Source organism: Tamandua tetradactyla, chromosome 1 (genome assembly GCF_023851605.1).
Source record: "Tamandua tetradactyla isolate mTamTet1 chromosome 1, mTamTet1.pri, whole genome shotgun sequence".
Lineage (NCBI taxonomy): Eukaryota > Metazoa > Chordata > Mammalia > Pilosa > Myrmecophagidae > Tamandua > Tamandua tetradactyla.
Window position 1 is genome coordinate 57,092,848 of NC_135327.1, and position 26,733 is coordinate 57,119,580.

At 52.0% G+C, this 26,733-nt stretch overlaps 1 protein-coding gene, 1 long non-coding RNA gene and 1 pseudogene across 4 annotated transcripts in view; 1 reads left to right on the top strand and 2 right to left on the bottom strand.

The window, feature by feature from the left end:
- Positions 1 to 5,701, top strand: part of LOC143647092 (uncharacterized) — an 8,379-nt gene extending 2,678 nt beyond the window's left edge. For 2 of the 3 annotated variants that reach the window (XR_013157834.1, XR_013157848.1), the window contains one exon: positions 369 to 5,701. This is a non-coding gene — a long non-coding RNA (uncharacterized LOC143647092). The remainder of the gene's footprint in view (positions 1 to 368) is intronic. The other variant, XR_013157840.1, reaches the window with a different exon arrangement.
- HSPA12B (heat shock protein family A (Hsp70) member 12B) overlaps positions 1 to 13,768 on the bottom strand; it is an 18,978-nt gene extending 5,210 nt beyond the window's left edge. The window contains exons 1-7 of the mRNA XM_077116689.1: positions 13,688 to 13,768; positions 9,050 to 9,109; positions 6,898 to 6,995; positions 5,873 to 5,997; positions 3,529 to 3,715; positions 2,076 to 2,180; positions 1,620 to 1,736 (exon numbers count right to left, since the gene is read on the bottom strand). Coding sequence (XP_076972804.1) covers positions 1,620 to 1,736; positions 2,076 to 2,180; positions 3,529 to 3,715; positions 5,873 to 5,997; positions 6,898 to 6,995; positions 9,050 to 9,092 — 675 coding nt within the window. The 5' untranslated portion in view covers positions 9,093 to 9,109; positions 13,688 to 13,768. The remainder of the gene's footprint in view (positions 1 to 1,619; positions 1,737 to 2,075; positions 2,181 to 3,528; positions 3,716 to 5,872; positions 5,998 to 6,897; positions 6,996 to 9,049; positions 9,110 to 13,687) is intronic.
- Positions 13,769 to 23,685: 9,917 nt separating this feature from the next.
- On the bottom strand, positions 23,686 to 25,142 carry LOC143684469 (protein DBF4 homolog A pseudogene; annotated as a pseudogene).
- Positions 25,143 to 26,733: the final 1,591 nt, after the last annotated feature.

The following is a 26,733-nucleotide window of genomic DNA, read 5'->3' on the forward strand; positions in this document are numbered from 1 at the left end:
GCAAGGAACCCGCTCCCACCCCCTTCCCATCCCACCCACCCAAGCGAGACCTCTAGGCCCTTGCACTGTGCACACATCAGGAGCTGCCACTCACCCACCCGGTAGAGAGGTGGGGGACAGGGCACGGCCGTGGGCAAGGATGCGTGGGATTGCCCACAGGGAAATCCTGGACAGAGTGCAGACCCAGAGCTCCCAGGATCTGCCCAAAGGGTTGCAGCGAGTCCCCACCCCAGGTGCAGGGCTGGCCAGCTGAGCACTGGCTGGGGTGCTGGCGGAGACTCTCCCCAGTGTGGGGTGTAATGACCAGGTCATCCATCAGAGGAGATGGCGGGGACCCCTTTGCTCACAGAACCTTCTTCCCTCACTAGGTGAGTGTCCGGCAGTGGCCACAGGCCTCCCTACTCCAGGAAGAACTTCGTAGGGAATCTGGTCTAGAAAGAAGGCCATTCTGTTGGTGGAATTCCAGGCTCCAGGACAGGCCAATTGGAGGGAGACAAACACCTAGGATCTGTTGCTTCCTGCACAGGGCGGGGAATCCCCACGGGAAGTACTTCATGATTTTATAGGATTCCCTGGATTCTGAACAGGAGGGTAGGCATGGGTGGGTATGGAGCCTTCCTGTCCAGGGCCAGCCCTTCCTGAGCTGGCTGACAGGGAACACATGGGAGGAGGCGGGGAGGGCACACAGCAGGAGGGCAGCACGTGGGGTGTTTGTTAAGGTTTAGGACAGCCTTGCTTTCATCCCGGTCACTCCAGGAGGCGGCCCATGGCTTTAGGGTTAGCTCCCATGTGTGGAGGGTGCGGGAGGGTCCTGGTATCCTCCTGAGGAAGCCCCAGCAGGCCTAGGCACTGTCCCACAAGACCACAGGGGCAGAATCAAGCAATAAACTTCTCTGGGAGACACTGTCCTCCCTCAGTCCCCATTGAAGAGAGGAGAGTCTGAGCACCCCCCCACCTGGCCTTTTTTTTCCCAGACCTTAGGGCACCTTTTGCCATAGAAAGATCACAAACATTGGCCATACTCCTTTCATAGTCTCATGATCCTATTTTCTCTGCTCAGGAACCTATAATGGTCAGGTGAGAATTCCCCCCAATACTGACGCTGGCTGGAGTGGCTGCTCCTGGCACCCTGCCCAGCTGCTGTGAATGTGGGTTGCTGCAGACCCACAGCTGCCTCCTTCCCCGGAGAGTTGCCCTGAAGGGGCACTTGGAGAGGTTACCCTCCACCTCCCCAGCACCCAAGGAGAGACTGATATGGACTCACAGAAGGCCGGCCCCTTGCCTCGCTGTGGTCAACTTGGCGATACAGTTCTCCCCACAGACCCCAGCTAAGACCTTGCTTGGCTTCTTCTCTTGCCCAGCCCTTTGTCCCTTGGTCTCCATGGTGGGAAGATGACCTAAGGCTTGGGCTAAGTGGGCCTCCCATTGTGCCGTCCCCTTGCCCTGTGTCCCTGCAGGCCCACCCCTCTTCTGGTGGCAACACCCTCCAAAATCCTCAGTAGGGAAGGGTGGAGGCCTTTACGCCATGACTGTGCTCCCATGGGTGCTGAAGTACAGTGGATCTGGGGCCGAGCCCAGGCCCTGCTGGGCAGCGACCTGAGCCTGCTGCTGGTCCTCACCAGGTAGGCGGACTCCCGCATGAACTGCTTGGCTGGCTGTTTCCAGATGGCGGGCACAGTCAACACCCAGCGCACGGTGTCCTCCCCGGGCAGCAAGGGGCTCTGCTCCCTCAGCTCCTGGAGGGGAGATGGAGGGGGACAGCTGGCTGGAGTGGGGGAGGTGGGGCTTCAGCCCTCTGTGGGAGCTGGGGGAACTAACCAAATCCCAGGGTGGGCTTTGCAACGGGTTGGAAGAATCTCTAGCAGCACTGCCTCTCCCCACCCCACTCCACACACCTGTATGGCCAGATGCAGGCTCTACCAGCCAGGATGCAAGGGGCTGGAGGAGAAGACCTCTGGCTGTAGTCACCCCTCACATGAGATGAGCGCACCAGTCACAGGCCAAGGGGAAAGGACGGGAGCCGGAGGGCCTTGGAGCCCCTCCCCCAGGGCAGGTGGGCATGGGGCTCAGCAAACCTGTAGGGCATGCTCCTTGAAGAAGCGCAGGGCATGGGCGAACACCTCCAGGGCAGGCATTTTCCGGCCATTTACTGCCTCTAGCTGGGTCCTCAAGGAGAGATCCTGGTGGGGACATGGGCTGCTCAGTGGGGTGGCCTCAGCCTCGTCCCCATTTCCTGACTACCCGCCTCTTTTAAAAACATTTTAATTGAGAAACAGCCACACATACACAGTCCAACCATATTACACAATCAGAGGTTCACAATTTCATCATATCGTTGTGTACTCATCACCATGATCATTTTTAGAACATTTGCATCACTCCAGAAAAAGAAATAAAAAGAAAAAAAAAACTCATACATCCAATACCCTGCAGTATTTCAATCTAACCAATTTATCACCCCTATTATTTATTTATTTTTCATCCATATTTTTTGCTTATCTGTCCATAACCTGGATAAAAGGAGCATCAGACACAAGATTTTCACAGTCACACGACCACATTGTGAAAGTTATATCTTTATACAATCTTTCAAGAACCAAGGCTACTGGAACACAGCTCAACAGTTTCAGGTACTTCCCACCAGCCACTCCAATACACCATAAACTAAAAAGGGATTATCTATATAATGCATAAGAATAACCTCCAGGATAACCTCTTGACTCTGTTTGAAATCTCTCAGCCACTGACACTGTCTTATTTCTCTCTTTCCCCTTTTGGTCAAGAAGGCTTGCTCAATCCCTGATGCCAAGTCCTGGCTCATCCTGAGAGTGGGGACCCAGGTTGCCAGGGAGTCATGTGCAACGTAGGGGGGAGGGCAGTGAGTTCACCTGCCAAAATGGCTTAGAGAGAGAGAGGTTACATCTGAGCAACAAAAGAGTTTATCTGGGGGTGACTCTTACGCATAATCATCAGTAGGCTTAGCGTCTCCTTTGGAGGAGTTCATAGGGGCAAGCTTCATAGGGGCAAGCCCCAAGATTGAGGGCTCAGCCTATTGAATTGGTTGTTTCACTGCTTGCGAGAATATCAAGAATTCCCCAGATGAAGTTGAATATTTCCTCCTTTCTCCACAGTCCCCCAAGGGGACTTTGCAAATACTTCTTTATTCTCTGCCAAAAATCACTCTGGAATATATCAGGTATCACACTAACCGGTACAAACCAACAAGGTCTCACACCCGATTCAAGATTCTCTAAAATTATTGACTACTCTCCCTCTCAACTTCATCCCATTTCCTGGTGTCTTTTCTCCTCTTCGGCACCGCCCCCCCATCACATATTAGCCCTGAGCCTCATCCCACCCTCCCCTTAGCCCTGCCCCTCCTCTACACCCACCCTCACCCGTTAGCCCCACCTCCACCCAAGCATCTCACCTCAGAGCCCCACCCTCTCTTAGCCCCTCCTCCATCGGGTCCCTTCTCCCCCTTTTGCTCTGCCCACCCCCCACTGGCCCCAGCGGAATGTGACTCACAGTGGCACTGTGGATCTTCATCTTGAACTTCTCGAAGTAGAGCCAGTCTCGCGCCTCCTCCGGGTCCAGGTCATGGTAGTAGTCGCGGGCAGTGTAGCCAAAACTGTGAAAGGTGCCTTCTGGGGTCAGCAGCAGGCAGGTCGGCGTCTTCTGGTGGGCCACGCCTGGGTCCCCACCTTCCCATTTCCTGCGGAGACACAGGGCCGTCAGCTCTGGGCCAGCTGCGTGACCTTGGGCAAGTCATTAGGCCTAACTCTTCCCATCTGTAAAATGGGAATAGTAATAGTAGCCACCTCTTAGGATTCTGCACAGAGTAGATGTGGGAACATGGTGCCTGGCACCCACTTGGAACTCCATAAATGCTGCACAGGGTCCTCCCTGTCCATGGGCCAGGGTCCCTCCTGATACCCTCAGCCCCTGCTCCCGGGCCGGAGGTAATCAGTGACCCAGCCTCTCTGCATCCTCAGCAGCAGCAGCAAACCATCATCCGTCCCCCTGGTCTGGCCCCACGATACGTCACTTCCGGGACCCTATCAGGTGCCATCTCCCTGCCAGCAGGTTTCCCCCTTCCAGGCCATTTCCACCACCCCCCGTAAAGGCCAAGCTCCCTCAAGCTTTTATCACCATTCCCACCTGACCCACCTGGGCAGCAGCCCCCCAGGGGACCGCACCTCCCCAGGACACAAAACCCGAGTGAGATCCGAAACCTCCACCCAGAATTCCCCACCCAATTTGTTGGCTTGTCAAATCCTTCCTTTCATGCATGGCCTGAGATCTCCAGATCAAGCCTGCAGCAGCAGCCTTTTGGGGAAGGTACAGGGAGGCCAGAGAGAGAGAACAGCATGTTCAAAATCTCAGAGACGTGAAAAAGCAGGAGGATCTGGCTGTATGTCAGCTTGGTATGCAGCAGGAGAAGATACAGGGACACAGAAGTCAGGTAGTAAAGCGGATCGAATGCCATTATCAGAATTCTATCTTGGTGTATCATAAGGAGGGGAGTGAAGAGGCATGGTCAGATTTGTCTTTAGAAAGGTCCCCAGTAGCAACAGATTGGAAAGGAGGGAGAATGGAGAAAGTAAAACAGGGAGGAGGATAATGCATCTGTCTAGGAGAGGGAGGGTGGGGCTAAACCAAGCAGCAGTGGTGGCAGGAGAGAAGTGGATGGGTATTCCAGAGACATTAGGGAGACACAGAATTGATGGGGCTTGGTGGCTGGTGGCAGGGAAGGACTTGGGAGGAGGCCAGGGCATTCCCCAGTTACTCCTGTGCCTGTCACATCCCCAGGCCAGGGACAGTGTCCTTTCATGTGTCCTCAGTCCCAGCTGTGCTGAGAAGTATACCAGCTGGGAGGCCCTGCAGCTCCTAGGGGGCTGTCAGTGCCCAGAGCCATTGTAGTCTGTGGATGTGGATGGACCAAAAAAAAAAGGGGGAAAGGCAGACCAGGCCCTCCCAGCTGAAGTCAATCTTAAATCTTTGGGGCAGCAACCCCTCTGCCCACATCTCCATTCACTCTTCCCTCCAGCCTTCCCGTTTGGGTTAGGAGCTTTGGGTTCTCTGCTATAGCTCCACCCACTGGCTGCAGCCCCACCAAGATACATTAAAGGATAAGGCCTCAAGGTCCGCAGGAGAATTTCAAACAAATGTTTTGTTCAAACAAAGCCTGGCAACATCAGAATGGAGTTTTAAAACTTCTCTCTCACAAAAACTGCGTGACCTTATTACTCAGTTAACCCTCTGGAACTCCATTTCCTTGTTTTTCATTTGAGATGTTGACTCAGGAATCTACCTCCAAGAATCTTTCCTACAGAAATCCCAGCACAAGTTATCAAAGAAGGATATTCATTGCAGGGCTTTTTTTTAATAGTGAAAAATTAAAGGAAAAAAAAAAGCCTTAAAATTATCAATAGGGGAATGGGTGAATCATGACACATCTGTACTATGGAATTCTACACAACTGTTAAAAAAAAGTAGTAGCTTGGCATGTTTTGACAGGACATACCTACAAAATGATGTTGAAAGTTTAACATAAAGTAAGTTGTATGATATCCCATTTTTATGTAGAAAACACATATATGAGCACATGCGGTATGTTTGTACAAGTCCAGAAAAACATTTGTGTATTTTACTGTATGTTTGTTATATCTCAATAAAAATAAAAATATATCCCAACAAAAACAAGCATTCACTGCAGCCAGCAGGGAGCTGCTCCAGTTGAGACTGGGGAGTCTAGGCCTGTGGCAGCAGAAAGCTGACTCAGGTCTTTGGGGATCAGGCCCACCCCCAGAGGAGACCGCCTCCCTACCTACCCACCCCCAGCCCAGTTTCCTGGCCCAGCCGCACTCACCTCATCATGTGGATGGCCTCGGGGTCACTGGCAAAGCTGAAGGCATAGCCACTGGATGTGGTGCCGAAGTCGATGGCCACCACGACGGAGAAGGGGGGCTGCTGGGGGGCTCGAGCCTCAGGCTTCTGCAAGCACAGGACTGAGAGTCAGGAGCAACTGGGGCACTTGGGAGTCTCATCCCCCCACCCCACCCTACCCCCACCTCCGCCAGCTGTGGTCCCAACCAGCCTTGGCTCACCCTCCCTGCACCCCTGCCTGGGTTCCCAGCCCCTCCCAGGCTGAGCCCTGGAGGTGCCAACTGCTCAGAAAGCCCCAGGACCTCTCAGGCAGCCCTGGGCAGTTTTCTGCTCGAGCTCCTGCTCTCCTGCCCTGGTTCTCTGCTCACACTGCACCTTCCGCCTGGGCTGCCTTTATCCCCAACCCCCGCACCCCATCACAGCCCCCTTCACAGGCTGCCTCCAGCCTGGCCCAGCTGGGAGCAATTTTGCTCCTCCAGGCAGCCTTACAGCACATGGACCTGTGTGTGTTACCCCTTGGTCCTTGCAGCCACAGGCTTTGTTTTCGCCCCAAGTGGCCCCTGCCTTCTCTCGGGCCAGGTCTGGGCTTTCTGAGAACAGAGGGTCCCCAAGCTGGGCCACCAGGACAATGCCGCCTGGGGTGGGGCAACCCCGGAGTTCTGCACACTTGCGCTCTGTTTTTTTAGCAATGTGCCTCCTCCGCCTTGGACGGAACTTGGGTTAAGGTGGGCTGTGATGGATGGGAGGGGCAGGGCCATGCTCTGGGAAGCCCAGAAAAACCACGGGCTCCTGGATAGCATCCTGGAGTATTTGGGAGCCTGAATTCTGAACAGAGCTGTGAGCCCTGCGTGGCCGCAGTGAGTAGGGGTGGGAGCCTGGGGGCCCTCCCTGCCGCACTCCCTCCCCTTTTCCTCTCTGTCCAGGCCTGGCAGGGCTCTCTCCGGCCCCAGGCCCTGCCTTCTGGACGCACAGCCTCCTCTGACCACCCTGCCCCCTGAGCTGGCTTACTGGGGACTGCGAGGGTGTGAGAGGGGCAATGCCACAGCTTTCCTGCGTCCTTGGGGAGCCGGGCGGGCTGGGCACTGGGGACCGCTCGGAGCTGGAGCCTGTAGAGAAGAAAAGGCAGGTCAACCCAGCACAGCCAGGGCAGGCCTGGCCCGGGGAGGGTCTCCACTGGTCCCTGCTGGGCCCAGGTGAGGGACCCCTGCCAGGGAAGGAGGGTGAAAGGGAGGTTAGGTAGGACACAACTGTGGCGGAGGTAGCCACTCCCCCCCCACACAGGGGGCCCTTGTGACTGCTGGGACCCTAGAACTGGGCTTGAATTCCCATTTCCTGCTTCACAAAGGCACCAACCCCTCCTAGCAGAGTTCCTGGAGGCAAAAGAGGACCTAAGTGCCTGGCTGACTCTCGGGGTGGGTGCTTTTGTCAGTCAAGGGCAGCCTGTCCCTGGAGGGGACCCAGGTTTTATGGGGGCTCACTCAGGCCCAGACACACCATGGGGGAGGGGAGTGAGACACAGAAGCACTATGGTTGGGGGAGACTGAGGCCAGGGATGGAGGGCAGAAGAGACAAGATCGGTAAACTCCTGGGCTGGGAGAGCAGGGTGGACAAGCCAGGAAAGGTGGGGAAACTATAGCCCAAACTGGGTGGGAGATAGGGCTCTCCTCTCCCCCTTAAAGTCCGACTTCATGGTTCCAATCAGGACCTGAGGGAGTCGTCCCCCTCCCCCAAGGGCCACAGACATGCCCAGTGGGTTGCCTGGGGAGGACCAAGATGAGGAGGGGAGGGCAGCTGCTTCCCCTACCCCAGCCCTAAAACAGGGGCTGCCCACAATGCTACAAGGTCGGATGCTTCCTGCCCCACTGCCATATCTCTAGCCAGCATTTGGGGATGGGGGTCCAACGAGCTCCTCTTGCTGGCCCAGGAGTGGGCTAGACCTTCGGTAGGAAGGAAGTAGAGCAGCCCTGGAAGGTAGCCCAAGGCCTGGCCTGGAGAATCAAGTAGATCAAGGGGCAGGAGGGCCTAGCTGGCTGGACGTCCCCAGGAGGGGGCACTGGGATGCTGAGGCTGCCCTGAGATGCATGGATGGGGGCTGGGGGGCTGGCCAGGAGTGCTGAGTTGGGTCTGGCATGAAAACCAAGCAGGTCTGTGTGGCGTCAGGCTACGCTGGGCCAGGCACTGTGCTCTTGCAGCTGCAGCCCTGCGTGGGGCCCCAGCCCGCTCCCAGCCACTTTTTGGTTGGGGATGGGGTGGGGGCACTGGGAGGGGCCTGACAGGGCTGGAGTCTGTCTTGAGGTGTCAGAGGAGCAGGGGAATGTGGTGACATTCTGAGGGCTTGCTTAATGCAGGCTCGAGCTCTGCACCAGTTCCAGCTCGAGAAGCCAAGCTGCTGGGGCTCGAGCCTGGGAAGGGAGGCAGGAAGGAAGGGCCTGGCCCACCGGGTCTTTGTGAGCAGACTTCCTGAGGAGTGTCCCTCCTGCCTCCCAGCCTCCTGTCCCTGCAGAGAACGCAGAGCCTGCTCCCAGATGGAGCCCAGGCAAACACACATGCACACACACAAGATTCTGTTCACGCAGGCCTGCCTGCAGACGCACGCTCACACGAGGTCCTGGGCACCTGCCCCTAGACAGACACAAACACAATCACACAGGGTCCTGTGTACACAAAGCACACACATCCATGGTCCCGTGTACATGGGCTGTAGACACACACATACAAACACACACAAGGAGGTCCTGTGAATACAGACCTACTGTATGCATACATGCACACACAAATGCACACATACACACACAGGGAGCCCTGTGGACACAGACCCATCCTGTACACATGCATATGCAGTCTTGTACACACAAGACTTGCATATACAAAAGCACACATCCACAGTCCTGCGGACACAGACACACCCTGTGCAAACACACACAGTCTTAAAAACACAAACATTCCCTTTGAACACACACATGCACAGTCACATGAACAAAGACCCTCCCTGTGCATACACACACTTACACAGTCCTGCACACAGACCTGCCCTGCACACACACACACTCACAGATGACTCTCAGGAACTTCTCCTAGAGGAGATGGATTCAATATCCATCTCAGAGCGGGGGTGAGGGAGTGGGTGGTGGGGCAGGGCAGGGTAGAGGGGGCATCTTACCAACGTACAGCCCCTGCAGACCCATCTCCGGGACAGCCAGCATCCTTGCAAGACCCGTGGCTGTGGAGAGGAATGGACAGCAGAATGGTATTTATTTGTTCTTGCGTTTCCTCCCTGAACGCCGATTTTATTTATTTACTTTTGGCTGGAGTCCTTTGAAGCAAATCCCAGACATCATGTTGTTTCACCCACAAATTCTTCAATATCCATCTCCAACAGAAAGCACTTTTTAAAAAACATCACACCACCATCATGTCTAACCAAATTAACAGTAATTCCTTAATATCTTCTAATGGTCCTGACTTGCCTCAAAAACATCTTTTTCTTAACCATTGCTTTTTGGAGTCAGGATCCTCTTGCGTGTTTTCAGGTACCCACTCCGTGCCAGGTGCTGGGGGACAGCAGTGACCGGGAGAGACGCTGACACTGCCTGGGGCCCACGGCCTTAGGGGGAGACCAATCACAGATACTCCAGTGAATTTAGGAACGGGAAGGGTGCTGAGGGCGGTGAAGGGGGAGGTTGGGTAGCAGCAGGGCAGGAGGTAAAGCCCCACCCTGCAGGCAGGCCCTTGCACACCCGCTTCTAGGTTCGGTTTTGTTTGAAGGGCTATAGCATCTTCAAAGGTTTTCCATGGCAGAGTGGGGTTGGGGGTGCTAAAATGGCACTGTGAGAGGCTCCCCTGGCCGCGTGTGGAGTGTGGGTCCCGGGGAGGGGCTATGTGCCTTGAGACAGAGGTGGAGACAATTCAGAGATACTTAGCAATTACAATCCGCAGGGCTGAGGGAGGGTGGCCGAATTGGATACGAGTGTGAGGAAGAAGATGGGGCCAAGGGTGACAGTGTTTGACTCAAACCACAGATGGATGGTGAGCTGGAGAAACCTGGAGAGGCTACAGGGGGCAAAGTGTTCGCTGAGGTTTGGAAACTGCGAAGAGAACATACCCAGTAGCCAAGTGATATATGATCTGGAGGTTGGGGAGGAATCTGCTTTAGAGAGGAACATTAGGGAGCTGCTGTCATGGGAGGGGCGGGGAGGAGATCACGTCAGGGAGGGGGGCAGTTGAAACGATGGGGGGAGGGAGGCTGGCTAAGAAGACTGAGGGCCGCCTGAAGTTTCACGAGGATCAAGGGGTGAAGCTGGGTGCTTTTTTTTTCAGCTGAATGCTTTTGAGAGGCCAAGTTAGGTGGAACTGGAAGCACCTGTTGTTTTAATGGCCCAAGACAGGCATTTCGATTGCACGGTGGAGATGGGGTTGGAGTCAGGTAACAGTAGGTGAGGTGAGAGACCAGAGGTAGCACTTCCAAGAAGGTTGGCTGGGAGAATGAGCAGCCGGGAGGGCAGTAAGTACAGGGAGCTCAAGCTTGAAGGAAGGGAAGAAGGGTTTTTATTTATATTCTAACGGGAGAAACTTGAGCTTGTGTCTGTGAAGTTGAGGAGACCAGTCTGTAGGCAGCTACCACCGCCCCCCACCCCCTGCCCCCGACCCCTGAGCAATCAAAGTGTGGTCCTGGGACCAGGAGCTCAGCCTTGCCTGGGAGCCTGTTAAAAATGCAGAATCTCAGGCCCCGACCCCAGACCTGCTGGAGTAGAACTTGTCTTCTAACAAGATGCCCAGGTAACTCGGGTGCACATGAAAGTTTGAGAAGGGCTGCTCAACAGTCACCTGGCCAATTTTCAGGCCCCCAGCCCCATCATGAGCAGATGCCCAGCCTCCCACAGACCCTTGTAAATACGGTCTACTCCTGCACAACCAGACACAAGCTCCTGCATGGAGATTTCCAGACACATTCAGTCCTATTGTCACTGGGGAGAGATGGGGCTGGCTGTGGGCACTCACATGGCACTGGGTGGCTCTGGGGAAAGGTAAACCAATGGAAGGGGTGGGTCCAGGCCTTCAGGGACAGGAGGCCAGCTCAGGGGATGGAGTTGTGTCACTTTCCAGCCCTGCATTCGGTGACATCACTTTGGTGGCTGGAGAACGGCCAACATGGGAGTATTTACACCACAGAAAGTGACAAACACCACCAACCAGGTTTGCTTTCCCTTCCAAAGAATGGACTGTAAAGCATTTACCAGCATACTGCTGGATCCAGGCCACCAGGGAGGAGCTGGCTGCCTTCCTTATACATTGTTTCGATTGTTGCATTTTGTCTGTGTCAGGCTCTATGCTAAGTGCTGGGAAAACACTTTGTTGAATATATGAATGCATTTTCTTCCCTGTGGTTATTGTACCTGAGCCTCGAGGAAAGAAGGACTTTGGTGTAGTCACTCTAGGTTGGATTCCATGTCCAAACCATGTGCCGACAAGCTCCCCACCGTCCAAACTTGCCCACAACCTCCCATCTCCAAGGTGTGATACACAGGAACCCTACACCGGGGTCTCAGGGACAGCCAGGGCCTGACACGGCACCTGCCTGAGTGGCTCATGTCACCTTTTTGTGCCTCAGTGTCCCTCCCTGTAAAATGGGCCACGCGGGGACCTCATGAGGACCAAGCAGCCCAGGTGTGGAAGGTGGCAATGAAGGCGGGGACCTGACAGACAAGTGCAGGGATCTTTCCCTTTGTGATGTGGATTCTGAATGTTCTCTTATACGAAGTTTCTGGTATTACTGAGACTTTATTCTAGTTATCCCAAGTTCTTTAGGGAAGGAGACACAGAGCAGGCACCAGGACCAGCATCAATTTGCGTTAACGGAAGATACTGTTGATTCCTTGAGAGGTGGAGGTCGAAGTGGTGACAGGCACGAGCATGTCCTCGGGAGACCCCCCACCACACACACACACACACACACACACACACACACACACACACACACACACACACACACACACACACACACTCCAGGAGAATGCTGATGGGGGCAGAGTCCACAGCCGGACATGGGGGAGGCAGACCTCTGTCCCAGGGGCCCACTTAATTCCGGGTTTGAGAAAAACAGGGTGGGGCCATTTGATTTACACAGAAAGTATCTCAGTTTTCTGGCTACAAGGACACATCAAACTCTGGTCTCCACCTGACCCCCACCCTGCTCACAGACTGAACCCCCCGCCCATGGACTGACCCCGACCCTGCATATATACAGACTCCCAACCCTGCCCATCAATTGACCCCTACTTGACCCCTTGACCCTGTGCTTATAAACTGACTCCACCCTGCCCATGGACCAAACCTAACCAAGCCAATGGGATGACCTTTAACCCTTGGCCTCACGATGACCTCTAACCTTGAGCTTCACCTGACCCCTGGCCCTGACTTCCATCCAGTAAGCAAGTTCTAACTGTCATACGGGGTAGAGGGTGGCCAAGTTGGGACTCATACCTGGAGACTCCCATCCCAGAGTGACCCCAGACTCACAAAGGCCTAAGACTTTTTGCCTGATGAATGAGTCCTCCAAGGATCTCTTCCTGGAGTGGTGGCGTTTGGGCTGGGGGCCATGTGGTGTTGCTGGACCTCCAGTCTCCACACCATGCCCATGAGGACAGAGAGCCCACCCAGATCTTCACATGCAGCCCACCCCCAGGCTTCCATCCACATGGGACCCTGCCCCTCCCATCCGCTGCTCTCCTCTCAGCATCTGGCCGGGCCTCAGAAGAGCAGGACAAAGTGAGGCTACAGGCATTTTGTCCAGGCCACAGATTGGGCCAACCAGGGCTCAAGAGGCAGAACAGAAGTGGCACCCAAAAGGTGGCTTCACCCTGTCTCTGGAGAAGTCCTAAGGAGAGGGTTCCAACAAGCAGGAGGCCAGAGGGGAGGCTGTCGAGTGGGGAACTGCCTCTCCCATGCTGGGGCAGGGGGTGGCAGAAGTGGCCTCCCGTAGCCCCTTCCTGTCCTCAATTTTTCTTTCCATATATCCTGTCCCACCCCTTTGGGTCCTCATCACCGGGAATGGCCAGTTCACAAACAACCTCTGTCCCACCCAAGCCAGGTCCTGAAGTCCCTCCCTTCCTGTGCCCACCAGCCTCCCATCCCCTCCCTCACTTTTACATTCTGTACCTCTGCCTGGAGTCCTCTCACAGGGAATCCATTTTTGAGAACGCCTGCCCCCCAGTCTCTCTCCCAAGCAGATGAACTTGCTTACTCAGACTGTCTCTGGCCCTCACAGGGAGAGAGACCCTACCCCACCCAGATCCTCCGAGCGGGCCGCACAGGGAGAAACCAGAAATCCCTGGCCAGGAGGCCAACCCGCAGTCTGCAAACACAGGCACCCGGCTGCTCAGCCACTCCTTCTCGCACTTCCCCTACCACAGGTCCCGGGGGCCCCCCTGAGCCCCCATTCCTCCTCCACACCCAATCCCAAGGCCTCCACCTCGGGCCTAGGCACCAAGCCCTCCACACACTGGCCCCCCCGGCAGCCTGCAGCCCCCAAGCCAGCTCTCCGGCCCGCCCCCCGGAGCACAAGAGTCCCTCCAGCTTCCGACCCTCCGCGAGGCGAGCAGGGGTCCCAAAGCCGGATGGGAGCCCCCGAGTGCCGCCGCTCCCTGCCTTCCCGAGCCTGTCGCCCCGCTGGAGAGAGAGGTTGGCAGATTTGCCCCCCAGCCGGCCCCCCAGAGTCAGGAAGGTGATGGGGGTGGGTCTCCGCCGACATCCCGGGCCCGCCGACCTCCGAGCCTGGCTCCACGCCGAGAGCAGAACTCACCTCCGCGCTCTCGAAGCCCGACCTCCGTCCAGCCGCCTGGAGCCCGGCCCCGGCGCGGCGGCGCAGCCCTCGACGTGCGCCCAGCCGCGCGGCCTCCGGGCTCGGGCCCCCGCCCGCCCCCCGTCGCCCCTCGCCGCCCCTCCCCCTGGCCGGATGGCCGCGCCAGCTGCGCACACGGGGCGGCCCGCGCTCCCAGCCCCAGATGTGTGAGGCCGGGGCGGGGCCTGAGCGCGCGGGCCTCCGCCCCGGGGCCCAGGCCGGCCGCGTCCCGGGCCCTTCCCTGCGCCCCTCCTGCGCCTCCCCCACTCCGCCGGCTGGGGGTGGGGGTGGTGTGGAGGGGGGGTAGCGAAGGGCGAGGAGGAGGGTGGAGGGAGGGGAAGAGGAATTCCAGACCCCTGGGCGGCCTCCTGCGGCCCAGCTGCGAGGGGCTCCTCCGCCTGCGCCAACACGCCCACCTGGCTAGGCTAGCCTGTAGGCGGAGGCCTAGCTTCTGGGGGGTGACGGGGGTGGGGGCGCCACTGCCTAGACCCCTCGAGGTCCCCTGACATAGCCTCTGCACTGCCCCTTGACCCAGAACCCTTCTCCCTTCAGTCCCCTGCCCCAGCGGGTTCCCTGGTCTGGTCAAACAGAAGTGACAGAATTGGGGTGAGGGCAGACTGCTGGGTCCCCGGTTGGGGCAACCAGGGAAGGGTTCACAGGCTGGGGCCCCACTCCTCAGGAGGGTATCACTTAGAACTCATCCTGCCTCTGTGACAAGGAGCATCCACCCCCTCTCCTGTGGGGACTCAAAGCTTCCTTCCTCTCCTGGGACACCAAGGTGGCCTCCGTCCAGGGGCTTTGGGCTTGAGGATGAGGGCCACCGCCTTGCTCTTTCCCCTGGCCCCTCTTGGGGCTTCCTAGAGCCTCCCCCTCTGCCCCCCTCCTGGTTCTGGCAGGGCCTAGACCCCCTCCTGCCCTCTCAATGGAACTGCAGGCTCTCCCTCTGCTAGGTGTGCGGGGGTGGGGAAGAGGGCAGCAAGGACTGCTGTTTGCCCTGAGTCTCTGTGTTCAGGAGGCCAGCCTCCTGCCTGCTCCCCCACCCCATCAGACAAGGCCCCCACAGTTCCCCCATATTCCTTGAGCATCACGTTTGCCCTCCCACCTCAAACCTTTGCAAGAGCTGTTTTCATTCCCTGGAATGCTTTCCTCCTTGTCCTGTCCATCGAAAATGTTCTCCAGCTAAAGAGTCAGCTCCCCTGTGCTTGCCGATGTCCCCCTGCAGTGAGCCCGGGGATGGAGGGGCAGGTGTGTGGCATCAGACAATTCTGGGTGTCAGAACCTGGCCAGGAGGCCAGCCAGGTATCAGTTAGCAGTCTCCATGCATGTGTCTGGGTGTGATTCTCTGCATGTCTGCCTGTGTATATGTGTGTGCTGTGTGCATCTGTGACTGTGTGTCTATCTGTGTATTAGGTATAGGTGTCTCTGTGCGTCTGTCTTTGCCTGTTTGTGTGTGAGCTGTGTTTGTCTGTGAGTGTGTGACAGCAGTTCTTGGACAGGGACAGGAGACCTCAATCTCATTCCCGAGGCTGAAGAAAACCAGGGCGATTCAAAGGTGGACCATATTTGAGTGTCTGCGGAGGGGTCACTGTGGCCCCCACGCACCTACTTGCCCCTTGTTTTCCTCTTTCCCTGCCAGCCCCACTTTTCCTGCATTCTCACCTCTGATTCTGCGGATGGGCTCATCCCTGAGGCCCAGGCAGTGGGCTCTGAGGAATGAAGTCCCAGCCCTTGGTGCCCTTCTTAACAGCTTCCTCCTCCCCCTATCCCAAGCCCCTTTGGCCTGATGAGGAGTCATGGGCCGCACCCTCGGGCAGGTTTCCAGGAGAAGGGCAGCAAATAATCCCAGGTGACCTCCGGTCTCTGTTAGGGGATGTTCCATTCAGTTGACGTGGGAGGGTTTGGCCTCAGGTGGGCCTGGACAAGGGACCTGCTGAGCCCCTGTGCCTTGCTGTCCTCTCTGTGCTCTTATATGTCCTTCCTGCTCTTCTCCCAGGCCCTCGTGGACCCCCCACCGACCTCACCGGCTTCTTCCTATGCCCCAGGAGTGGGAAGCACAAGGAAGGATGGGCCTCAAAGAGTGTCCTCCCCTGGAGCAGCCTCTCCCGGGCCACGCTGCCTTCCTCTGGGCCTTTGGTCAGGCTCTCCCTGCCCGTGGGATGCCCTCCCTCCACGTCCCCACCGCTCCCAACCCTGCCCCTTCTGTCCACCTCTAACGTGCGACTGGAGGAGACTTCAAAAGTGCAAAGGTGGCCCCGTCACTTCACCCTTTGCACCCTCGCCACCACTTCCTGGTACCTGCAGGAGAAGTACAGAGAGATCTGGGGCCTGGGCTGTCCCCTTGGCTGACCTCTGCCTAGCCCTCATCGCCACCCCCACCCCGCCCCCAGCCCGAGCCCCTCGGGCACCACCTCCCTCCTGGGCTTCCAAACCTCTGTTTCCCTGGCCCTCACCTACTCGATGCCTGGCCCTCCCCCAGGCCCTGTAGGAGAAGCTGGCCCCTGACTCCTACTGTGGGAGTCATGTCTGCCTGGAGACACCCACACTGGTCACTACCAGCCGGTCTCTTAGGAAGACTCAGTGTGGGAGGCAGGCCAGGGCTCTCCTCTCCTGGCGCCCGCTGCCTGACGTAATGCAGCTGAGCAGTGGGCCTCCTGAGGGCAGAGCCGGGAGTTTGTCTTTAGGATATGTAGTTCTCCCACCCAGGCCGGTGAGGTCGGTGGGGGGTCCACGAGTGCTGGGAGACTGTGGAGAGAAGTCCTCAGGTCTCTCCCTTCCCTCCTGCCTGCTTTCTCTGGCCCAGACTTTGGGGGCAGATACACAGGAAAGCCAAGGGAGGAGCCACGGCCTTGGGAGGGAAGGGAGGGCGGGGTAGGGACTTTCCTTATCCTGGGCCCCCATGATGGGACCTGCTGGTGCCTGGCTGGGTTCCTGACCCTGCACCCTCGGGGTGGGGGGGAAGGACAGTGGTGGCCTAGAGGAAGGATGGCGGGTGCTCATGATGGGGAGGCGGGTGGTGGGGAGGGTGGAACCTGAGCACCCAGTGGCAGCCCACCCCCACTCCCGGGGTTGTGCACCCCACCTCCCCTTTCCTGGGCGGCTCCTAGGACCCAGGCCTCCAGCTCTGGAGGATTCGGTCTGGCTATCAGGTTCCTGAGGTGTGCGCTTCCTTCCAGGAATTACTCCGCCTGTCCCCGCCCATCTGGACTTCCTCCCTGCAGCCCATGTCGGGCTGCATCTTTTCCTTCTGGAAATGGGAGTGCGAGGCCCTGCCCCTCCCAGCTGGACCCAGCCTCGGTGGCCCCTGCCTCCGCCGCTGCATGGCCACCTGCTGTCCCCTTCCTCGTGAAACGATAATCCCGGGCTCACACCCTCCTGCTGAGGCGCCTCTGAGACCCCACCTCAGATGATGCCCAAGGCATCAGGTTCAGACCCGTCACGGCCCACAGCTCTACCCTCTTTTCAGCCCCGCTCTGTGGCTCCTGCTCCCGTTCGGATTGTCAGCCCGGGCATCCAGGGCCTTCCTGGGGGGAGCAGCCCCTGCTCCCCGTCCTGCAAGTGTCTGAGAGTCAGCTCTGTGGGACGTGGGGAGGATGGTGCAGGAGGAGGACAGTGCAGGCAAAAGCTTGGAGGGGGAAGTGTGCAGGGGGCAGAGTGGAATCCACAGTACCAGGCAGCCAGCAGACGCGGGGACAGGCCTGTCGGCCTCGGGGTTTCTCAGTACAGACTCTCCCCATGGGCCGTCCCAGCAGGCACTCTGTCCTTTGCTCGGGAACCCCATTTGCTCTGCTCGCTTGCCCTTGGCTTGCTCTTCCGGTATCTTGGGCCCCTTCTGGTTGAGATCTTGGGTCTCCATTCCAGACCTCTTGGGGTTCAGCTTTATGGCACAATTCGAGCACCTCACTTAGCTTGGGTGAGAACTCCCCTTGCCAGCCTGTGCATCCCAGAATTGCCCCTCTACTAGGCTCTCTGGGGGCAGGGAAGGACCAGGCTCTAAGGGAAAAGAAAATGTTGGGGAAATCTTTCCATTTCATCCATATCGAGTTTGAGGAAATTCCGGGGCTGCTGTATAGCAGTCCTCGCCCCGACCGCAAGATCTCTTCTCCTTTTCTTACATGGTAGTAGAACCTTCTCTTTTTATCCAGGCACGTGACCACCCAGAACAAACAGTATATTCCCAAGCCTTCCTTGACTCCATGAACGGCCATGTTACTAAGTTTTAGCCAATGAGTCTAAGCAGAAGCGTCGTGTGGCATCTTCCAGGGACGTCCCTTAAGTGCTGTCAGTGGGGCCGGTGCCCCTCATTGCCTGTTTCCCATCTCCTCTCCATCCTGCTGCCTGAGTGCCGCAGGGATGGCAGGGGTTTGAACCACTCTCTTGAGTTAAGGTCGAGGGACTCATCCCAATGGTGGCAGAACAGTGACCTTTGAAGGAGGCTGATCTTTTGAACAGTGTCCCCAGGCTGGCCCAGGCTTTTTTTTTTTTTTTAACTTGGGATAAAACCCACGTGAACATGGTGTAGAATTCTTTTTTTTTAATTATGAAACATAACCACATACAAACACAAACATTCTTACTATGTGATCATTCCATTCTTGTTATATAATCAATAACTCACAGTAACATCACATAGTTGTATATTCATCATCATGATCATTTCTTAGGACATTTGAATCAATTCAGAAAAAGAAATAAAAAGAAAACAGAAAAAAATTCACACATACCATACCCCTTACCCCTCCCTTTCATTGGTCACTAGCATTTCAATCTACTAAATTTATTTTAACATTTGTAATACATTTTAATGTTTATTAACATTTAATAAATAATAATTAAAATTATTTATTTTAAACTGTATGGCTCGTCTGTCGATAAGGTAGATAAAAGGAGCATCAGACACAAGGTTTTCAGAATCACACAGTCACATTGTGAAAGCTATATCATTATACAATCATCTTCAAGAAACATGGCTACTGGAACACAGCTCCACATTTTCAGGCAGTTCCCTCCAGCCTCTCCATTACACCTTAACTAAAAAGGTTATATCTATTTAATGCATAAGAATAACCTCCAGGAGAACCTGTCGACTCTGTTTGGAATTTCTCAACCATTGACACTTTATTTTGTCTCATTTAGCTCTTCTCCCTTTTGGTCGAGAAGGTTTTCTCAATCTGGTGATGCTGAGTCCCAGCTCATTCTAGGATTTCTGTCCCACGTTGCCAGGAAGGTCCACACCCCTGGGAGTCATGCTCCATGTAGAGAGGGGGAGGGCAGTGAGTTTGCTTGTCGTGTTGCCGGCCCAAGATTTTAAGTATGAGAAAAGTAGGACTGCAGGATGCAAGCTTATCTGATCCACCCCCTCGGGAAATGTCGACTAGGCAGTATCTGGGACTGGAGCTCCGAGGCATGTTTTGGGTTGCGGGGAGCAGGCTGGCAGTCATCCTCCCGGAGATGGTAATTGAAGCCTCAGAGATGGATGAGGTCATCCAGGCGGGGTGTGTGCTGGGAAACAAGAAGCAAAGAGGTCAGCCCTCCTCCTTCTCCCCACACTCCCTCTTGCCCACTAAAGAGGAGTCTGGCTTTGCCCGCTCATTGTATCCACCCCCTTCTGACACATGCACATCTTATGACAAGGTACTTGGCTTTTCTGCAGTCAGGATGGAGAGGGGTTTGGGGAAAGGACAAGAGCTGTGTGGATGAGGGATAGGGGAGGTCTTTTAGAGACAGTGTGGTAAAGCAGCTTTAGTGAGTGGCAAAATGGAGCGGAGGAGGAAAGAAGGGGGTTTTATAAAGTGTGGCTGTAATCAGTATCCCTTTTATGGTGTTCAAGAAAACACACATAGAGAGCTTGAAATGTGTTGAAATTGCTGCTTGATTGCCAGGCTGGCCCTCTTTTTGTCATAACGTCATTCTGAGACTCATCCTTTTGGAAGAGGGCTTTGTAAGTGTTATACGATAACACAACCCATTTGAGCGGCTTAGGTAAAGGAGGAGGTTCTGTCAAGGACACAGGGTTTGCATGTTATAGAATGTGAGGGGTGGGGGGTGCGGTAGGGGTGAAGCATCTGGGCTTCACGAGAGCCTGGAACAAGGAACTGAAAATACGCTGGGAATCAAGGAGTCCTGGCCACAATCTCTCCCTCTGGAGCTGCCGGGATTCTTGGTTTTGCAGCTGTCGGTGCATCTGCTAAATGGTCTTTTCTTGCTGCAGGTTGTCCTTAAAAAAAAAAAAATCATTTTTTAGGTTTACAGAGAAATTGAGCAGCTAGCACAGAGAGTTTCCATATTATCCTCCCCCCCCCCCCGTTTCCTCTATTATTAACATCTTGCATTAATGTGGTATATTTGTTACAGTTAATGAACCAACATTGATACATTAATGAAAGTCCATTTATGTTAAAGGTCCACTTTTTGTATTGTTCGGTCCTACAGTGTTCTAGTCTTCCAAAGCTGCCAGAATGCAACACACCAGAGATGGATTGGCTTTTAATAAAAGGGGATTTGTCAAGTTAAAGACTTGAAGGCAGCTAGCTTTCCTCTGAGGGTCTTTCTTACACGGGAAGGCACAGGGCGATGTCTGCTGGCCTTCTCTTCCAGCTTCTGGGTTCCAACAGCTTTCCCTAGGGTGATTCCTTTCTGCATCTCCAAATGTTTGGCTGAGTTGCAGGTGCGGAGATGAGGTATGCTGAGCTGCTTGGACTGTGCTGTGTTGAGCTCTCTTGTGACCTCCCTCTTTTAAGTCTCCAGCAAATTAAACTAAACACCACTCCTTGTGGAAGGCTTCCCCTTAGGCTACTGCAGATGTAATTAGCCATAGATGAGTTTCACATGCTATTGATTCATGTCCACGGCAACAGAACTAGGTGCCATCACCTGGTCAAGTTGACGCCTGAGCCTAAATACCACATATGGGTTTTGACAAATGCATATCATGTATCCACCATCACAATATCATACAAAATAGTTTCAAAAGTCCCCAGTGCTTCACCTATTAATCTTTTAGCCCCTCCCCAAACCCCTGGTAACCAATGATCTTTTTACTGTCTCTATTGTTTTGCCTTCTCCAGAATGTCATATAGTTGGAATCATATAGTAGATAACGTTTCTAATCTGGCCTCTTTCACTGACTTTTCTTCCATGACTTTTGTGGTTTGACAGCTCATTTATTTTTTTTAAAAACTTTTTTAAAATTTTGAAATGTAATATATATAAAGGAAAGAATAGGCAATATTTTTCAAAGTACCCTTCAACAAGTAGTTACAGAACAGATTTCAAATTTTGTTATTGGCTACCATTCCACTATTTCAGATTTTTCTTCTAGCTCCTCCAAAACACTGGAGGCTAGAAGGAATATTAATATAGTGATTCAGCAGCCATACTAGTTTGTTGAATCCTATTTGCTCTGTTATACCTCCTCCTTCTCCTTTGATCTTTCTCTCAATCCATAGAGATCTTTAGGTGATACCTGTTCTGACTTTTTCATGTTGAGAAGGGGTGTTGACACTAAAGGATGGGGGATGTAATTAACTGATAATTTTGGATAGACTGGTCCCTCTGGGTTTCAGGGTTTATCTGGCCTAGGAACCCTCTGGCAATGATAGGTTTCAGGAAGGCAAACCTAGTGCATGAAACTTTTATAGGTCTCAGTTTGAGCTGTAGGTGTTCTTAAGAGTCAGCAGGAGTGATGTTGGTTGGGGTTTAGCAAACATGGCAATTAGCTCTATCCAACTGAAGCTTGCATAAGAGCAGCCTCCAGAACAGCCTCTTGACTCCATGTGATCCCTCTTGGCCACGGATGCCTTATTTTATTACACTTCTTTTCCCCCTTTTGGTCAGGAAGATGTTGTCGATATGGTGCCAAGGCCAGACTCATTCCAGGGAGTCACGCCCATGTTCATTGTCAGGGATATTTTTACCCCGGAATGTGTCATGTCCCATGTAGGGGAGAGGGCAATGATTTTCCTTGCGGAATTGGCATTAGAAAGAGAGAGGCCACATCTGAGCAACAAAGAGATTTCCTGGAAGCAACTCTTAGGTTTCATTATTGGTTGTCTTAGCTTCTCTTCTAGAGAAATAAGTTTCGTAAGGGCGAGCCTCAAAGTCAAGGGCTTGGCCTATTTTCTTGGGAGTCCCCAATCATTGAGAGGGTATCTGGGGTTTCCCAGATGAGAAAGTTTAATAGTTCCTTTTTTTTTAAGTTTAGACCAGCAGACACTAAAGAGTGTCTCTTAGTCCCTGTCCCGCATTTTGGGGAGGGAATATTATTTGGCCGGTTTGGTGAAGTGGGCAATTCATTATGGCTGGCTGGGGGAGTGACATTAAGGTAGCTGGAAGGGAGCCTGGGAAATGTAAATCCCCAGCCTCTGCAATACAGGAAGACAAACTAGAAGGAGGTGGGAACTGATGCCAAGCATCACCTTCCACCTAAACACAGCAGGCAGAGCCCCGGGTGGGGGCAGGGAGGGTTTCTGATGTGGTGTAGTATATGTAGGTGAAATAATTCAACCAGTACAGAATGGTACTAAATGAAAAGCAAGATTTCCTACCCTCAGTTCCACTCCTCAGAATTTTTTTCCCATTTGCCTATATTCTGGAGCTTTAACATCAATGTTTAAAATAATGTGCTTAACTCAAGAAAGCCTCTCCTAACAGCTCATCATTAAAATAAAGAATTTAAGTCACATTGCCCACCCCAAGCTTACTTTCTGAGTTTTGTTTGTGATTACTGCAGTCTCATGTTGGCACTATTGATAGCTCTAAGTGATAGATTTAACATTTAGTTCCTCTTCCATCCACTTGAGACAGAATTCTTCCATCCACTGTCTTGAGACAGAATTTTTGACCCCCACTACTATATAAGAAAAATAAATTAGCCCCCCTTGCACCACCTGATACTTTCCTTCCTCAACTCCTTCTGCTTTCTGTTGGTTTTCTCATCACTTTTCCATTGTCAAAATTTAAAACATTCACATTATGTTCTATAATTATAATCATCCTAAGATGATTCTGAAAACTGGAAATTAACCTATGTTATGATTATGTAAACATTATTTACTGCAGAACCAAGTAATGAGATAGCACTATTCAGAAGGAAATGTAATGCCGTTTCCAGACCCTGTGCTGCTCAAAAGAGAATATTGCTGTTTTAAATGTCAAGGTCAAATGGGTTCTCTTTTCTTATACATTGCTCAAAATCATGTCTCACATGTGTTTGCTTTATATTTGGTCCCTGGAATAGATTTTGTTTCCTTCAGTTTTCTAATTGCCTTTCTTTTTTCTTTCTGAGAGAAGAAACAGATGTCGTCTCCATTATGTCACTAGAAAGCTTGCTGCACTCACTTCCTCCTGCCTGGGTCCTTTGTAGGTGTGGTGGGAAGTGGCTGCTGTTGGGGCTGATCCAGCAACTCCTTTTCCCTCCCTGTTCTTTGGACTAACTGCAGCGACCTCAGTCCAGCCATGTGACCTGGGGTGATGTGGACTTCAGCGCCCTCGGGGGTGGGCTTGTTCCGAGGCCTGGCAGTTTGTATTCCCCTATGCAGCTTGATGGTGACTCAGCTGAGGCTGGATGCATGACCTAAGCGGGATAATTGGAGTGTCTTATGGGTTTTGGTGAGTGAATACTGCCTTCAGGTAAGGCTTGTTCCAGGGGCTCCAAGAACTCAGAATCACTTTATTTCTCTCCTCAACCCTCGGTGTTGGTTTCTTCTCCTGGCTTTTCATCATGGAGAGTCCGAAGTAACATGAACTCCTCCTGGCTAGAATCAACCCTACCCAGTCCCCATGCTTGACAATACAGAAGAGAAATCAGAGTACTCTTTTTTTTTTTTTTTTTTTTGGTTAATATTTACATTCAGTTCTTTAAGAAGTTGGCAAAAAATTCCAAGAATTTTTATACATATTTATAAAAATTTCAAGAATATGATCCTTATTACTTGTGTAAAGTACAAACTGTTTAAAAAAGACTAAAAGCCAGTGAATGTAGAAGTGGAAAGGGAAGAGAAAAACATTGACAACAGATCATTGGAATTTTCTTCTTCCCAAGTATCTATAATATTACATGTACCACTGTTTTCAGCATAGCTTGTAAAGCCTAAAAATTCTGATTTTTCTTCACTGGTCTGAAATAAGTCCAGTAAAGATTGCACTGGTGAACTACAAATTCTGTTTTCTTCTTGTGTAGCAAGAAACTCTGTTCTTTTATCTGATTCCACATTTGGTTCCAGATTTTCTTTCGTATTTCTTCCTAATATTTTCACTTTCCGATGGATTTTACCAGAAGGTAAAGTACCCATACTCTTGGTGTCACAATCATTTGTTTCCATGAGAGGGCTGTGGGGTGGAGTGTTTGCCTGAATTGTTAGGTAATCTTGTGAACTGTGTATTGCTATCAGACCAGAACCACGACCAAATGTTGAATTAAGGTCCTTTTCCTTCAGATCCTTTGCTGCAAAAGTCACAGAATCTGACTTCTGCTTCAGTTGGGATGCACTATTAATGAAATCAGAATATTGTATAGCTGCCCGTAGCCCACATGGACAGTCATTTGCCCTTAGTTCTTCTAAGTCACTTTCATTTATGATGCATTTATGTTCAGAAACATCAATAATGCATCCTTGTTTATTTTCATGTGAAGATAATGGCGTAAAATTCTGTTTTATGTCATTTTCAGCTGGAGTTAATATGGAATATTTGTTAGTCTTTTTCTCAAGTTCTCTCAGTTCACTAGAAGGGCAGGGGGTGGGTTTTGAAATAAACATAAATTTATGTTCAGGTTCTTGGGGCTCTTTACACAGGAAATTTTGCTTGATCATCTGCACAACTTTATTTTCCCTGAAGTCCTTCTGAGAAATATACTGCAGTTCTAGGTGCTCTCTTGGCTTAGTCTTCTTTGCAGTAACAGGAGAAAGGGATCCAATGCTGTATTTTATTCTTTTCTGTTTAGGCATGTTCCTTTCATATTCCACAAAATCAAAAACCAAGTTAGATACAATATCATCAACAACTTGATACTGGTTACTCTGTGCAAAGTTTCTGTGTTGCTCAGTTAGAAGATGAATTTCGAGATCGTATTTCTGCAAGCAACATTCACAATATCCTTTTTTTTTTCTCTCTTTCAAATGGAGTTGAATTGGGGTACCACCGTATTTATCACCATCAGTTTGGATTCTTAGTTTAACCTGATTTTGCTTGTGGATGACAGATGGTTTATCCACATCAAATGGACTACAGGGTTTCTGAATAGAATGATTTATAAAAGGCATGTTGGTCAACTGAAGATAAAATGGCCTATAAAGTTGAGTCATATCTTCCACCTTTACAAAAGGCTTTTTCAGTCGACCTATTCTTGTTTTCTGTGTAGTAGCTCTTTTCCCCATCAATATGAAGAATTTTAACTCCCCATGATAAGGCATTTGATAATATACTATTTGAAGGAATAAAATCATGGTCCTTGATAGCTTTTTCAACTAATAACTTTCCTCTGCTTAAGCACACTGAGTCTGGAGCCTTAAATGAGCTTCCATCATGGCTGGGATGAGGTGAAGTTGTTTCTGCAGTATACACAGATTCTGGACTTGGTATAGGAGAAATTCTACCCAAGGATTGTGCAAATTTAGCTTCCTTTTTATTTGAAATAAGATAACTGATATCTTTGCTGAGAAATTCTTCAACTCGCCCTCCAAGATCTTTAATGTCTTTTTGCAGTTTTTCAGATATTGTGACAGAAGGTAAGTCCAGGTAAAATACTTTTCCCCAAAGTGGCTTATATTTGGATTTTTCTGGTTTGTTGTTATCAGTTTTCAGATACTTCAAAGAGGGTCTGTTTTTTTCATTTTTAACTTGATTCCACCCTGAAAATGTCCTTTGCTATGAATCCTCATGGCTCCGGAGTTCACGGCAGCCGCCCGGCACCTACATACTGGGTCTGGAGAGGGTGTCTCGCCAGGCGGCCGTGAAAGCACAGGTCCCCCGGGTCTGCTAACAAGCCAGCTGCCTCTTCCCTTCCGCGAGCTGCCCAGAGTACTCTTTTACCAAAAGAAGGATGAATTCATTTTAAACCACTGATGTTCACACTCCTCTTTATTAAATTTCTTTTTATTCCAGCAATCCTATTTTAAATTTCCAAGAATGATCTCGTATTCATCTCCAAAGCTTTGTGTTTTATGAATGCAATAGCATTAGAATCTTTCTTTTTATAAACTCTCTTCTGTTTCCTCTGTTAAAAGGATTAGTTTATTCGCCTTTTGTTTGGCTTATTAAAGAGGAAGTGAGCTGCGTAGTTCAGAGCACAACTCAGGAAATAGGCTGCCTGGGTTCAAATCTCTGCCCCTTACTAGCTGTATAAACCTCAGGCACAGTACTTTACCTTTCTCTGATCAGTTTCCTGTAAATGGACATAATGATAGCACCTAGCTCATAGGATTGTTAAATGGTTAATAAGTATAAAATTCTTAGAATAGCATCACACTCAAGAACTATTCTTTTCTTAACCCTTCTCCTTTTATTGGTTTTCCTCAGCTCTCTGGTGATACCTGCTGATCAGTTCATCTTTATGAATGAGGGGCAGGGTTGATTGATAGTGGCATTTCTGTAGGATGTTTCCTTTGCCCTGAAGTGGGAGATGCGGGAAGTGGGGAGGTATGTTTGCTAGGTGTCATCACTTTGGGGTGTGTGGTCTCTCCACAGAGCATCTCCTCCTGCTTTCCATACCTGCTCCGGCCCTGGGGCGGCTTCCTCAGGCTGTAAGCTGTGGCTTCTCTAACGCCCTTTGGGTCCTCATTGGAATCCACCTCTTTTCTGTCTTCTAGAAGTAAGTTAGAAGCCCCGGGCAGTTGATGCCCCTGAGCCATCCTGTTCTCAGCCATTATATGGATTTATTTCACTTTTCCTTTCACTGTGCTTTTAGTGGGGTTTGACTGGTTAGGGATAAACATATGTTCTGAATCCTTGCCTTGAATCAAAAGCTGGTGTGATGGTTTAAATGTCTCTAATTCCATCCCCCTCTGCAGGGA